Below are 15,897 nucleotides of genomic sequence, written 5' to 3'. Positions count from 1 at the left end.
GCAGTTAAGGAACATGCAATACCTATGAAAGAAGAGGAGGTAACGCATAGAAAATAATTTCAGCATTCTGGCAGGAGCAGTGTATCAATAATCGGGGGCTCTCTTAAGCCCCAAGTTAGGCTGAAAACTCTGCATTTGAGTACTCCTCCAAAAAAGAGTCGGAACAAAAAGATAGTGACAAAGAACACCCTCAACAGAAGAAAAAAGAAATCTGCCATCAAAGGAAAACTGAACCCTCAAAGTTTTAGCCAGTAGATGAAAGAAGTCTTGGATCACTTGGGGCTTAATCACCTGAGCATGGAGTCTGGCCCTAGATTCATGTGTATTCTCTCTTCTATTGCTTGTTTTAAGTTTTGATTTCAAGGATATCATGTCCTTGTTGTTATGGCCCCTTCATTGTTCTAAGGATTGGCGAGTAGTCTTGTTTCTTTTATTGTATCATCTATTTTTTATTTAATATATATACTGGTAGGGGTCCGCTGATTGTTGATTTTAATATCACCCTTTCCCACAATGGAGGAGTGCTCAATCAACAATCTTTACATTATATCTCATTGAGTTCAAAGAACATGTTGGGGTTCCACGCAAAAGCATCGGTAAAGTGAAGAGATGTGGATGGGGTTGCATCTCAGCTCACTCCCTATAATCTCTTTCATTTAGCACAGCAATAGCAATAGGCACAACACATGTGGAGGTGATCCAGATAATAATTCAATTAGCTAATCGCCACCACTGATGTTCATAGCCTGAAAGTAGTCGGCTTAACCTGGTTTCTATAACGTGCGGTTTGGATCATCCTATGGCCGTACACTGCTTTCTAAAAAAATACCGGACTATATGCCACACACCATAAAAATCGGCCCATGCCAATGAACTCCTGGTGTTTTTTTAGAAAGTACAGTGGGCCCACTCATAGGATGATCCAAACCGTTCATTTATTGATCCACAACGTAACTATGCTGTACCCAGGAAATCATTTTCATAGGATGATCCTAACCCTCTGTTCTGTAGAGGAACATCAGAAAGATCATCTTATCGAGATTACTTACATGTTGTGGGCCGACCAAATGAACGGTTTGGATCATCCTATGAAGTGGGTCCCAGTTTACTTACTCCAAGCAGTCAGAACCGCATATAAAAGCTCGCCAACTTAGGGTTAGGGTTTCGAGCAGCGGAAAAACCCTACCCTGTAAATCTCGTTTCCTACTCTCATCCCCTTCTTCTTCTTCCTTATATGATTTTCCATATTCTAATCTCGTTCTCTCTTTTTACAGATAGAGCTTAGCTCGATTGATTCGAGTCTTCACTACTCCAAGGTGAGTTGATCATTTGTTTCTTTGTATGATCGCTTTGATTTTATTTTTTATTTTTTTTTCATTCATTTTGTTCATGAAAACATTACTCAATTCTGTAGATGAGAACTCATTGCTTATTATTTGGTAAATCTGTTCATTTGCTCTTCGATTCGGTGTAAATCTTTCGATATTATGCTCTCTTTGATTCTTCTAGACCTTTTCTTTTCCGTTTTTAATCTTTAGAGATCATTTCTATATGGGTTTTCAGATCAGTTTAGCAGGCAGAGATGATTTTCTGATGATATTTGCAGTTTCGAAATGTTTTTTTTGTTTGTTATTTTTATGTTGAATCGAGATCACTTTCTTTTAACAATTAGCCTTTTGTTATAGTTGATATACGGTTTATTACATTGATTTTTTAAGGTTTTGAGATAATTTCTATGTAGGTTTTTTAGATCAGTTTAGCAGGCAGAGAGAAGATTATCTGATGATATTTGCAGTTTCGAAATGTTTTTTTGTTATTTATTTATGTGAAATCGAGATCACCTTTTCTTTTAGCAATTATCCTTTTGTTATAGTTGATATACGATTCGTTACATTGATTTTTATTTTTTTGAATGGTGTGGTTTATTACATTGAGATCTTGGTCTTTCTACTTTCCTTTCTTCTTCTTTTTCCTGTTTTGATGCACGCTTACTTTTTTAAATGGCAAAAAACACTTACTTTGTAATGTTTGCGAGATGCTTATTTTGGTTTGGTTTTGAAGAAGCCATGGCTGTTCCTCTACTCACAAAGAAGATCATCAAGAAGCGCGTCAAGAAGTTCAAGAGGCCTCAGAGTGACCGCAAGGTCTCTGTGAAGGTACGTTTCCTTCTCATATCTTCATCTATGCAAGTTGTTGCATTCTCTAGACAGGTCTTGATAACTATTTTCCCCCTTTTGTGTGGCTAGTTTTTTGAAATAGCTTATTAGCTACATTCGCAAGTCGGGTTTTGATAATATTTGGTTGGTGCTATAGGTGTTTGAATTTGCTCTTGAGAAGTATGCGGTAATTGAAATAATCAGGTTTATGGTTTCTGACTGGGGTTGTTCACCGAATCACCATGGGGATAGCAAGCGGGGGTTATCAGGTTTTCTATCCTCATGGAAAGAGCAGCCCCATTATTTTTTAGTAATTGAAAATGTTTTTACACGTGTTTGAGGTGCAATTACCAAAGCTAATTCTGCCACCTTGAGGAAGTTACAAAAAGCGCACCTCTTGTGTAGGAAAACTCAAAGGGGGTGCTCTCATACCAACCTGATCAAAGTCATCTTATAAAGGAATAATGGAAATAAAGAACGAAGATATCCAGTCAATAAAAAGGAGTAACAATAGAAAACACGCCTAGATTTATGACTACAAAATAACATCAACGATGTTATTTTGTAATTTTTAATTAATGAAACTGAACAAAACCCAAAATCTTTGAAGTTCTTACCTTGCAGTCAAGTTCTTGATGGAGGGTGCAGAACAGAAATCTGAGGATAAACACACCCCAATAATTATTAGGATCAATCCAAAGTCCCTAGCAAATAATGAATCAAAAATTGATGATTAAATAATTGTGTTCTCAGAAATTCGCCAATAAAGTAAAACTAATGGAATCTGTAACAGCTATTTTGATGAAAAAATAGTTAACAATTATATTCACCAAATGCATAAAAGTTGGAAAATGGCTCTTGGTATGAAGGAAAGAATAGTGTTTGAAATCTAAGACAAACACAATTTAATGCATAGAGATAAAAGATGGCAGCAAGTTATCTCTGTGTTGTACTCGGAATTTTAGGAATAAAGAGAGAGGGAAAGAAAGAAAGAAATTATGATTTAGAAAAAAAATAAAAGAAACAACAGGAGAAGAAATGGGATTTTGAAAAAGCTAAAAACAGCAAAGAGAAGAAAGAAAATCAAAGTTGCCCCCCACAAAAATTTGAACAGAAACACGGTTAAGAAAGGTTCTAAAAGAAAAGAAAAAATACGAGCTAGGATTAAGGAAATCATAAAAAACGTGGACTGTAGGTTAAGAACAATACCTTTTATCCAATGCAAGAAGAAGATAGAAGGAGAAAAAGATAGGACCAAGGAATCCATCTTGGGCTTTAGAAACCCACCTAGAAAATGACACCATGAATTCCCATAGTAAAGTAGGGTTCAAAGCTCCATTCTTTATTTCTCAAATTTGTAATAAGAATGTTTACAAGCCAAAACCCCTTCAAATAAGATAAAAAATTAAAAGAATACTATTAGAACTAAAGCTTTAATCCTATTTGATAAGATAAAAAAATTAAAAGAATACTATTAGAACTAAAGCTTTAATCCTATTAGAACATGGAGTTGTGAAACTCAAGTCTACTAACTATAATTAATAGCTATTATAATATTAAACCCATGAATAGCATACGACATATCCCTTTTGTAAAATTTATAATGCTTGTGTGGTACCTTTTTTTAAAACTTTTTTCCAGCCCCCAAATGCCCCATAGACTCCCCTTGTACAGTTCTTTTTTTTCCTCCCCCCCAAAATCCCATAGCCACCCACCATCTCAACACCTTTTTGCTTAATTTGTGGGAGTGCCACATCACCCTTTACTTTTTCACATTTTTCGTGTTTTGTACACGCACTCCCCACCTTTTGGTCCACAAATTTGTCTTTAGTGCACATGGATTTCCCTCCCTTAGTTGTTGTGTGCAAATCTTATCTCCCCATTGCATGGCATGATCAAGGCCATTCAAGGAAATTTAAAGATATTTGGGACCTATCTAATGCATGGGACCTTTTTTTTAATAGTATTTTGGCTTTGAAATAATGAACTTAGCACATAATTTTCATTCAATATATATATTATATATAATATATATATATATATATATATATATATATAGAGAGAGAGAGAGAGAGAGAAGTGTTCCTGCGCATTAGTGGCTTGTAAAGCCTCCCATTGGTTTGTATATCAAGTCCACCTTTGCGGGTCCATAAAAAGTGACCAATGGGAGGCTCTGCGCAGGAACACTTTTCTCATATATATATATATATATATATATATATATATATGGGATTTGCTAGGATCCATCGCAAAAGGCATTTCGCGGCTAGTCGGTCGCATGTCAGACTAGCCACCTCATGAATGAAGACAACATCTTTTATCTCCATTCACGAGGTGGCTGGTCTGACGTGCGACAGACCAGCCTCGAAATGCCTCTTGCGATGGACACTACCAATTCCCTATATTTATATGTATTTGGGACCTATCTAAAATTTGATGTAGTACATTTAGGGAGAAACTTGAGAGCGTGGGTGTGAAGGGAGGATTTAAAGCTCCTAAAAATGCCCAATTTTATGTAGTAAATGTTTTCACCATTTTTTTGTGAATTTTTTATGCATTTTCAACTCTATCCTTCTTATGTCTTCCCCTCACCATATTCTTCCCATCTCTCATGATTGTGCCTACGAATATTGTACGTAATAATTCTTCATTTTTGACAAACATGCCCTCAAGGAAGGAGTATCATTGGATAACATTAGATTGTTAATGATTTTAGCAATATGTTTAATTCTCTCGTAGAGTTGCATAGATTATATTTGATATGCGGTGAGATTTGATGGAAATAATATATAGCTAAAACACGCAATGATGAAGGCTCTCAAATATATAAATTTTTATTACTTAAGTTATGAAATTACAGTAGGATTTGGCAATTCAACATATAAAATTCAAGGTTAAATGGGACCACTGTTTGGGGCAGCCAACTTTCACTATTGATGAAGGTTTCTACGGGAAATTGAGTAGCTTTAGATTTGATGCTTCTTACTTTAAATCGGACCTCTTGACTCTGTTATTCGTTGCTGCTCTGGGTCCTTTATTAAATAATTTATTTTATTCAATAGAGCATTCCACTCTAGCCACCGTGCATGGTCAATTATGTTAATCCAAAAATGGTTGTAGGATAATCGTTATAGCATACGTTTTTCATGGACGTCCCAAGTATGTTTTAATTGTAGGTGTAAAATCCAAAGCCCTTGCTATCCTACAATTTTGGATTGATATTTGTTGGGTCTTTTCTAGCTTGGGCATTATTTGTATTTTCACTTCCGGTAAGCGTCATTCTTACATAAATCTCACATTCTCGATAAAATTGGATTTTATCTCTGATATAAAGGGTATTCTGGTAACCTAAAATACTTCACCCATATAAAATACAGATAAGTTAGACCGACTCATCAGTGCCTCAGCTTGCCCGTTTGTTGGCCTGCTGTATTTTCAAAAGTTTTATATTGTGCCATACACCAGATCCCACTTACGCCTAACAAAAATATAAAAGGCTGTGATAAATTCACTCCCTTTAGGATAAATCCACCTTCTTTACCGGTTGTGACAAACAAAACCTTTACAACACTTTTTGTACAACCAATACTTTCCCTCTCTCTCGCACCCCTGCAATCCACAGGGAGGGGAACACAATAGTAGCCGCTAGATTTAGGGATGTTAGTGGGGATGAATTTTGAGCATTTGGATTTGAATAATTAACATTTTTGTTTTCAATGTTGATTTGTAGGCTACTTAGCTAAAGCTTAAGGTTATCCATTTGGTGTAGTTTTGGCACACAACCCAACCATGGGCCCCATTCATTTATTGGGCCCTACCATAGATAGGGAGCCCCAAAAATATCCCTTCAAATGATCTCAATTTTGACCATAGGCCAACAAAGGTTGGCGCTTGTAAAACAATATAAGCCCACAATCTAGATTTAGTATGAAAGCATAAATTGATTGGAGGTTTAAGATCGTCCAAAGAATTTGGGACATGTGTGGCTCACCTGATGATGTTTTTGGATCATTTAATAAATGGTTGAACTTTCATTACTCTTATTTTAAGTGGGGATACCATATCTATTCCTTTTACATATGGTTTCTTTGAAATAAATCCACTTGTAGGCCCCAAATTTATGATTCTACATGCACACTAAATTCTCCCCTCCTAGTGGATTGCAGACGAGAGGGGTAAGTAATGGCTGTACAAAAGTGTTGTACTAGTTGTAGTTGTCACAACTGGTAAAGGAGGTCAATTTATCCTAAGGGGGGTAAATTTATCACCGCCCTTTATATTTTTGTTAGGCATAAATGAGAATTGGTTTTTGGCACAATATATAACATATGAGAACCCAGCGGGAGCAACAAACGGGCAAGATGTTTCACTGATGAGTTAGTCCAACTTATCAGCATTTTATATAGGTGTTGTTTTTTAGTATATAAGGATACCCTTTATGTTTGAGATAAAATTCGGTTTTATCGGAAATTTGACATTTATGTTAGGACACCGCTTACTGGTAGTGAAAATACAATTACTGCCCAAGGGAGAAAAGACCCAACAAAAAAGAGCCAGATATCAATATAAAATTGCAGGATATAAATGGCTTCAGATTTTATACGTACTATTAAAACATACTTATGACGTCGATGGAAGACGTACGTGACAACTATTATCCAACAATTATTTTTGGATAACATAATTGATCATATAGGATGTATGGAGTGGAATGTCACATTGGATAAAATAATTTATGCAGAGTTTGTAAATAGGGGATTCAGAGCAGAAACGACAAACAAAGTCAAGTGGCCCAGATTTAAAGTAATAAGCAAAAAATCTGAGGCTGTTCAATTTACCGTAAAAACTCTCATCAATAGTAGAAGCTGGTTGTCTCAAACAAGGAGTCTCGTTTGACCTTGGATTGGAAATGTTGCATTGCCAAATTATACTGTAATTTCAGTGATTAAGTAATAAAAATTTATATTTTTTTAAAGCCTCAATCATTGCATGTTTTAGTTATATTATTACCATCAAATATCACCGCATATTAAATACGATCTATGTAGCTCCACAAGAGAATTAAACATCTTGCTAAAATCATTAACAACTAATGTTATCTAATGTTAATCGTTCTTCTTTAAGGGCATTTATGGCAACCATGGAGAATTATTATGTAATATATTTATAGTCACAATCACAAGAGATGGGAAGATGAGTGAGTGGGAGAGGCGTAAGAAGGATGGAGTTGACCGTGCATGGGAAATCCTCAAAAAATGATGAAAACATTTACTACATAAAATTTGTTATTTTTAGGGGCTTTCTTTGCTCCCTTCCCACCCACCCTCTCAAGTCTCTCTTAAATGTAATGCATAAAATTGGGCATTTTTAGGGGCGTTTAATTCTCCCCTCACACCTACTCTCTCAAGTCTAATATTAGGTAACTTGGTTAGTGAGCATATATCGAAGCCCTAGACCTTCTATCTTTGCCATACCCAAAGCCCAACCCCTAAATGTTAAAGGAATAAAACATACACAGAAAAATGAGCGACCATGCGAATAAGTGTTAAGGCAGTCAAGCCTAATGAATACGTAAAAGGATACAAGGTGACAATGTGGGCTCACACCCTTTTCCTTGGTGGCTATCTGGTTCACACCCTTTTCCTTGGCGTTTCGTGGATTTCTTTAATGAGATTTTGGACATTGTGGGCGCTAATAGTATCTCCTTTCGTCACGTTAGGAGATCGGCAAATGATGTGGCGAATAAGATGGCCAAAAGAGGAGTTCACCTGGAGATCCTAGAGCAATATGATTTTCTTCCTCCTTAACTTTCTATAGTTCTTTTCTTTCTTCTTTGTATTATGCTTGTATATCTTCCTGCTTCTTTTGTGTATATCTTGACCATCTCGGTCTTTTAAATGAAATTCTTCACCATTTAAAAAAAAAACGATACATGGTGACAATGATACAAGATACAAGTAACAATTTGAAGACAAATAATCATTAAAAAAAAAGACAAATTGAAAAGGATAGAGCTACGTGACCCTCCCATTGCCATATGATGCTTAGAATTAACTTTCCCCCTTCTTCACGGTCTAATATTTGGATTCGAAGGTCTTTGCTTTCATCTAGAAACAACAACTCAACTCAACTAAGCCTTTGTACCAAACTAGTTGGGGTCGACTTTTCATGTAGAAACAAAGTCTCCAGTAAGGGTGTCAATTTTGGCTCGGGCTCGGGCTCGGAGGCTCGCTCGAAAAAGCTCGGCTCGAATCCTTAACGAGCCGAGCCGAGCCGGCTCTCCAGGCTTGTTAAGCTTAACGAGCCGAGCCCAATTTAGGCTCGGCTCGGCTCGGCTCGTTAAGGCTCGTTAAGAATTTAATATATTTAAATATATATATTATATATTAATTTATGCATTAAAAGGGTTGTCCAGGGAGTGAAAGGGGGGGGGGCAAAATATGTCACTTCATTTTTGGAACCCCATTTGTTACTAGGACCACCCCCCATAGTGTAAAAAAAGTAGTCAAATTACACTAATAGGGCTGTCCAGGGAATATGAGGGGTGTGAACATAATATAACCCGAGCTCGGTAAGGCTCGCGAGCCGAGCCGAGCTTTTGAGCTTAACGAGCCGAGCCTGGCCAAGCTCGGCTCGGCTCGTTTACACCCCTAGTCTCCATATATATGACCAACATTTCCTTGATACCAAGAGGGGAACCAAGCACGCGGAGGGGGGGGGGGGGGGTGGTGCTGGGGCTGCTATCTGAGACCAAAGAAAGTAGTTGATTCTAATCACGATGTTGATCGACGCTTACTACCAGTGATAGTCATAACACCATGAGCTTTCAAGGGTGGCGAACTCCAAGTCTATCAGAAGGGAGTCAATCATCAGAAATTGCACCGGTAAGAAAAATATTTAGAAACATGCTTCAATAATTAATTTGTTAGAAGCATACCTAATGGCCAAATATTCCCATGTGCCACATTTGAGGTGGCTTTTAGTAAGGCATCGCCTTGTCGATTTAGAAACAGAAAACCAACAAGCACATTGTCACATGAGAAAAGGCCTCTTTATTACTCTTTAACAAAAACTACATGATGCAGGTGGCTTCAAGGTCAAATAGAATGACTCTCAACTGCTTTGAGATCTGTAGTAGTTAAGAATCTTAAACTTTGATCAGAATTCCGTTTTTAAACTTTAGATGTGTTAGACGTACCACTTAAGGGTATTATCGTCATTGTATTCACACAATACACACGCATATATATATATATATATATATATATATATATATATTCTCTTGGAGTGCGTGATGGTCTCACGCAATTCCCTTCCTCTCTCTCTCTCTCTCTCTCTCTCTCTCTCTCTCTCTCTCTCTCTCTCTCTCTCTCTCTCTCTCTACACCGTGTAATCATCTATCATTGTATCAGACTTAATGGTAGTGAGAGTCAATGATCCTGAAGGCGTAACGAGACGAGACGCCTCACTTTCGGACGCGACGAGACGAGACGAAATCCTTCTCCACTCTTTTGGGTTTTTCAATAAAGCCTAAACCTACCCTTATCTCCCTGATATTCCTCCACCACACAACCCTAACCCCAAAACCATAACCAAATCAGATCTCATCCTAACAATAATCCTATCTTTAACTCTCCCTGATTGTGCTTGGTGGTGGCGTTGTTATTATCTGCGGACGTTTTGCTGGTGGTCATTTGCTTGGGGTTCTTGTTGACTAGTTGTTGTTTGGATTGTCGTAATTGGTGCTTATCATGGCTTCGGAAGGTTCCTCATCGCAGCCAACGGTTGTTGAAGCCACTCTTTCATCTGCATCCCTTTCATCCAGTGCTCATTATACTCCTGTGGAAGCTCCTCTTCAGATGAACTCCATACGGCTTGATGGGAGGAATTACCCTCCTTGGAAGAGGGTGGTGCGTACTTATCTTCTTGGTCAGGGGCAAAGTTCACTTTCTAGAGCGTTCCCCCAAGCCACGACGAATCCCTTCTATGAGCGATGGAAACAGGAGGATGCTGTTATTAGATCTTTTTTGTGGAGTTGCATTGGACCACAAGTGGCTGCAAATATGTTGTATCTTGATTCCTCCAAAGAAGTCTGGGACTATGTTGCGATTCTGTATTCTGGCATTGATAATGTCACACGAGTGTGTGATCTCTTCTCCGACTGGTTTGGTTTCCAGTGTGGAGACATGTAAACAGTTCTTATGTTGCCATCTCTTGACTGCTTGACCTACTTATGCCATTCATAGTAGATCCTGCTGTCCTTGCTAAGCGTCAGGAGGAATTACGTGTTGTTCATTATCTGAATTCCTTGGGTCCTGATTATCTTCAGTTTTGTCAGCAAATCGTCAGCTTTGGCACCCTTCGTTCGCTTGCAAATATGTTTTCTAGGGTACATTTACATCGTATGCGGGTTGTTCCGCCTAGTGACCAGCGTGCTGATGGGTCTACACTTGCTACTTATATTGGTGGAGATCGGGGCCGTGTTTTGGGTCGATTTGGTCGTGGCCGTGATAGTGGTGGTGTTGGACGTGGTCGTGGTTGTGATTCACGAGGAGGTCGTGGGTCTCGATATTGTACCCAGTGTCGTATGGATGGTTGAGTACTGTTATGATCTACATCCGGAGCTTCGCCCTAGCCGTTCTACTACTGCTTCCGTAGCTGCATATGATGATGCCCACGCTCCACACCCTCCTCCAACTCCTGCTGCATTGACACATGGGGCCCCGTTGTAGGCCATCCTTGCCTAAGTGTGTGTAGAGGTGGAGTATGATGTTCTCCCGCGACTTTGAAAGGATTGGCTTTTAAACAGGGAAGCTCAGTGACTTGTTGAATTCCGTTCCATCAGGGGTTGTGCTGGTGGCTCCATGGTTGTTAGTCATGCAGAATATGAGGAACTTATACCCTTAAAATTAGTGTCTTGAGTGATGTAGATGAGAAAAGACTACTACCCTAATTGACTTAAAGTCACTTAAAATCCTCTCAATTAAATTCACATAACTACTAATAGAAAGATAGATATCTAAACACCTGTTGTAGACCCTTGTACTCTGTCTAACTTATTCTTGACTAATAGAGTGGACCCCCATCAGAATTGGATCTCATGTCCAAATGCAAATCCAGGGCAAAACTTGCATGTTGAGGATGAAATGCATAGCTTATGTTTGATGTTTCTAGGAACCATCCTGCATTTATCCAATTTCTCTTTATGGTCTTTTTGTCTCTTGTACCTTGGGGTACTGAAAATAAAAATGGTTTTTGAGATCTGCATGTGCTTTTTGAGATGAAAATTCTAGAAGAGGCCAAAATGACCTGGAATGTATTTTGCCATTTCTTTACCAATGCTTGTCAAAACTCAAACACAATACCGTTGGGGCTCTAATAGTTAATATTGCTTGTGGCCACATTTTATGTAAGGTATTAGAGGTTATTAATCATTAACTAGGTATCTTCCATCACCCCTACGCATTACCCCGAGCCACATGATGCTACTTTCGTCCAATCCTTATCCTTGTCTGTCAAGCAAGAAGAAGACCCGACCTACAGCCACTACTAGGCAGGAGTCTCCCTACCCGCATCTGCCATTGGTGTTGTTGCTGCTGTCACGCCAGAGTCCATGGCTGCTACATCCACCACAATGGATTCTAGAACGTTTCTTATGTACCTACATACAATATGTAATTTGAACAATGTTAATGTTCACTTGTACGTCCTTTGAACAACATTTCCCAAGAAGTTACTTTGTTATATCTTATATTATTGGATTTTTGTATTAAGCATTCAAAATAAGAGGCTTATATTTTATAGGGCTTTTTGCCAACAAGTCCTTAATTGGTAAAATATTTACGGTTTAGTCCCCGGAAATTAGCTATTGTATTAAGACCCTAAAACTTACCATAGTCACATTTTGTTCCTCATTTGAAGTCTTAAATCCATTTTACAAATTAAAGTATTGAACTTAGTTGTGAACTCTTGACCTTCCTCTCCCTTCATGCACGCTCAATGATTTTGGGGGGAGGCGATGGTCTGCGGTGGCCAAATGCCAACACTGGCGTGTCTTCTTAACAGCCCTCCATATTAGGAGGAAAATTTAGGAAAATGATGGGTGCTAATATCAAACAACGGATTCTGTTGTCCACCAAAGAAGAATAAGCTCAAACATTCGCTTCCAAACTTCCAGTTCATTTCTTCGAGGGGACAAATAAAGACGAAAGCGAGTCGGTAGTCTAATAATAAAAAAGTCCCACCATGTAAATCTAAAGTCATGCTATGTCTCCCCGCATCACCACCACCACCACCTCCTTCTCTTCATTACCAAATATCAGTGGTTAAAAACTCGTTGACACGACAAGGAACTCGCAGGAGTCAACAAGTATTTTTCGTGGCCGCGTTCCGTGTTGCACTACATCCGCATTCCACGTTTTGCCGTACAGAGTCAATAAAAACTCCTTTGACTCTCCCAAGTTATGGCTATGTCAACCGCATTCTTGGCCGAGTCTGTGCCGAGTCGACAAGGATTTCTCTTGGCCGCGTTCCACGTCACATCCGCATTTTTAAACACTGCCAAATATATTCTTGTTCTTCTTTTGGCGCTATTGCTGCCCACTTCATGTTCTGCCCACTTCGTGTTCTTATCCAACAACCTCTTTTCCCTCTCTGGAAACCCCACCCCCATCTCTTCTCCTCTTGTTTAAAACCCCACCACCACCATGGCGAAAAGGGAGAGAAACATAATGAAATAAGAATCATGGAGATGGATTGATGGTCGGGAAGTATTTTCCTGACTTTTTAAAGTTAGACCTCTGGTTTCCTCTCGCACGTAGAACACAACCATTTGCCATTGTTGCTCAACTCTCTGGCTTCGTCTTTGCCAATCACATCGCAAAGTGCGGGGTTCGTTTCCGTCGGAAATCAGCCACACACTCATCGCCTTGTCCATTTCTCTGAAGTTTGGACAGAGCTAGGTTTTTTTTTTGGATGAATAGACGACGGAGGGGAGAAAGAAGGGGGAAGGTTTTGAGGGTATAATTGTGATGCTTGATAAGAAAGTGTGGTAAGGATGCTATAGAAATTTACTTTTAAATCCTTGTCAGACAATAAGTTTGTTTCAATGAAGCAGATAATTTATCAACGAAGGACATTTTGGCATAAATCCCTATATCACTAGACTTTTTGTATTTAAGTATTAGCCCCAACTGTACTTGCAAGCACCCAATTTTTTTGCACTGTCAAGGTTTTTTTTCACCAGTGAGAAGTACCCTTCAGTTGATGTGGTTACATTGAATGCATTGATTGTAACAGCCAAGCTGGCGTAGACCCAAAGGTATTGATTCTCGTGTTAGGAGGAAGTTTAAGGGAGTTACTTTAATGCCTAATATTGGATACGGGTCGGATAAGAAGACTCGTCACTACCTCCCTAATGGCTTCAAGAAATTCGTGGTGCACAACGTCAAAGAGCTCGAACTTTTGATGATGCATAACAGGTACATGTTTTCTTTTATTCTTGGAGAAACAGACCATCCATATGTGCTTTGCTTTTTTTCTAAAACAATTTCAATACTAGTCCTTGCCAGTAGAATATCAGGTCACATTTTTTTTTGGGCGATGACATTTTCACCCCCCCTGCTGTACACACATTCCCCCTTATAACGTTAACAGTGGACAACTTTAACACGTTAAGGGGGGGGGGGTCATCGCCCTCTCCTTTTTTTTTAATGGAAATCCCTGTGCTCAGATACGAAAATTGTTAGAATATTCAATTCACTTATTTTATGTTGGCTGTTGATGCATTTCAGGACTTACTGTGCTGAAATCGCACACAATGTGTCTACAAGGAAGAGGAAAGAGATTGTGGAGCGAGCGGCACAGCTGGATGTTGTTGTTACTAATAAACTGGCTAGGTTGCGCAGCCAGGAAGATGAATGAGTGAATTGTAGCGCATTTAGAAGGATGCATCTTTAGATTGCTACTTTTTTTTTCGCGAACTTTGTTTTTGGATTGTTTCATGTTCTTAAACCTTAGTTAAATATTCCGAGGTTATTTTAGTGAACTTGGTTGTCTAGTCTCAGTAAGGTGGATCATTTTTCATGTATTTTCAGCCTTTTTTATTTGAATGGTTTCATTTATTTCCAACTATAACAGGATTAGTGTGCTAACTTGCTGTTGATCCTTGTTGATCTCTCTCCCTGTGAGGTTTGGTACACATTTCCCCCAGATGTCACTGTAGATCAGATTGCTCTTATCTGTTGAATTGGCTTCACATGAAGCATGTGTTCAATATAAAGTTGGTTAATTGCCTGGAGATGAGTTGCAGATGTGGTTGGTTTTAAGAGGGGTTACTTCTTGCATGTCAGGAGATTGGCGAACTCTTAATGACCCGGATCGTCTTGCCAGTACACAGGAGTTGAGGATTGGTAAAATCAATGTGTGACCAACAGTGGCCAGGATCTATGACAACGGTCGTGGATGAATTAAACCTCTGGATGGAGTCCCGTTAGGATTTTAGCTATTTTTTTAACAATGTTGCCTACATGTTTTTAAGCATTCATAGTGTATGGCGCTGACTAGTGATACCTTCGAACTGTGTTGTAGTGTTTAAGTCATGGATTCAAGGCTCAAGCCTATTAGTCAATAGTAAGCATAACATTTGGGAGAGGTTTGAAGATGTGGATGAATTAAATTTAATTAATCCCTCTTATCGTAGGAGGGAGGCTAGCTTTCGTTGCACCTTTAGGATTCATTAAGTGGGGGTGAGAGGGTCGGTCTGTCCACCACTTCACCATAAACATAATCCATCTGGAACATTTTAATACTCTTCTTTGGGATCTGTTTAGTTGCCTAAAAGCACGGCTTAGTTGGTACTATTCTTGGGTTAGGGGTGTTTGTGTTTGTTCCCCAAACAACCAGAAAAATACTAGGAGACTACTTACTCAGTAGGCCCAGTTAGCTTCTATCTTTACGCTTCACCAGACCACTAGAAAATGCACCATCTTCTACCTTTCCATCATTCTACCTGTCATTTACATGACAAGCAAACGAGAATTTTAGAAGTATACTTGAAGACCAACCTAAAAACTATTTCACTACTATTTCACCAAAAGACCTACTGGAAGACTGCTAAAAAAACAACTTCACTAGTATTTCACCAAAAGACCCCTGGCATCCTCAACAAGTAGAAAAATGTTTATTTGGAAACGACATGCCTGGCATCCTCAAGGATGTTCCAAGTAGAATAATGATTTTTTGGTTACTCAAGTGTTTGGTAGCTAATTTAGCATCACAATCTCTAGAGACTACGAGACAAGATTGAAAGGTAAATTATTGCTTGTCTGGTGATGTGGCACCCATGTTCCCTAGTTATACCTTCCATGGCATCCTCCCCAAAAAAATGAGGAATTTGTCTATATATTGGTAATGAGTATAATGATACCCCCTCCTCCCCCATTACTCTTTAGGAGATTGGCTATCAAACATTACTAATCACTGTTCTACCAGGTAAATCCAAAGTAGATCAAACATTACAAATGTCTCCTCCTATTGTATACTCACACCACCGATCTACATCCAAAGATTTTATATGGTGTAAGCCCTTATAGTCCCGTATTTTTCAGAAAGTACACAATGTAAATAGGTTGTGTCCCAAAAACCATTTCCATAGGATGATGCCATAATATGCAGTTCCTCCATAGATTGGAGGGCTAGGATCATCCTATAGAAATGATTTTTTGGCACAACCTATTTACGT

The 15,897-nt window shown here is 38.7% G+C and overlaps 1 protein-coding gene across 2 annotated transcripts; it reads left to right on the top strand.

Annotated features, from left to right (window-relative positions):
* Positions 1-1,082: 1,082 nt before the first annotated feature.
* LOC143891685 (large ribosomal subunit protein eL32z) lies at positions 1,083-14,291 on the top strand. Of its 2 annotated transcripts, none has more exons than XM_077396227.1 (5): positions 1,083-1,189; positions 1,275-1,316; positions 2,062-2,156; positions 13,455-13,636; positions 13,949-14,291. In XM_077396227.1, the coding sequence occupies exons 3-5, from the start codon at positions 2,067-2,069 to the stop codon at positions 14,076-14,078; spliced, it is 402 nt and encodes a 133-aa protein (XP_077252342.1). In that variant the 5' UTR covers positions 1,083-1,189; positions 1,275-1,316; positions 2,062-2,066; the 3' UTR covers positions 14,079-14,291. The 2 variants fall into 2 exon arrangements, with proteins under 2 accessions (XP_077252342.1, XP_077252343.1); XM_077396228.1 differs by having other exon boundaries at positions 1,171-1,189; positions 2,065-2,156.
* Positions 14,292-15,897: the final 1,606 nt, after the last annotated feature.

Source organism: Tasmannia lanceolata, unplaced genomic scaffold, assembly GCF_043159265.1.
Source record: "Tasmannia lanceolata isolate RefF3 unplaced genomic scaffold, GAP_Taslan_0.1 ptg000015l, whole genome shotgun sequence".
In the NCBI taxonomy this organism is placed as follows: Eukaryota; Viridiplantae; Streptophyta; class Magnoliopsida; order Canellales; family Winteraceae; genus Tasmannia; species Tasmannia lanceolata.
This window is presented reverse-complemented; position numbering and strand designations above follow the sequence as displayed.

Coding starts and splice junctions, on each gene's coding strand:
- LOC143891685 (XM_077396227.1), top strand. CDS start 2,067: ATGGCTGTTCCTCTACTCACAAAGAAGATCATCAAGAAGCGCGTCAAG. Junction 2,157..13,454: donor ACCGCAAGGTCTCTGTGAAG/GTACGTTTCCTT, acceptor TGATTGTAACAG/CCAAGCTGGCGTAGACCCAA. Junction 13,637..13,948: donor CTTTTGATGATGCATAACAG/GTACATGTTTTC, acceptor GATGCATTTCAG/GACTTACTGTGCTGAAATCG.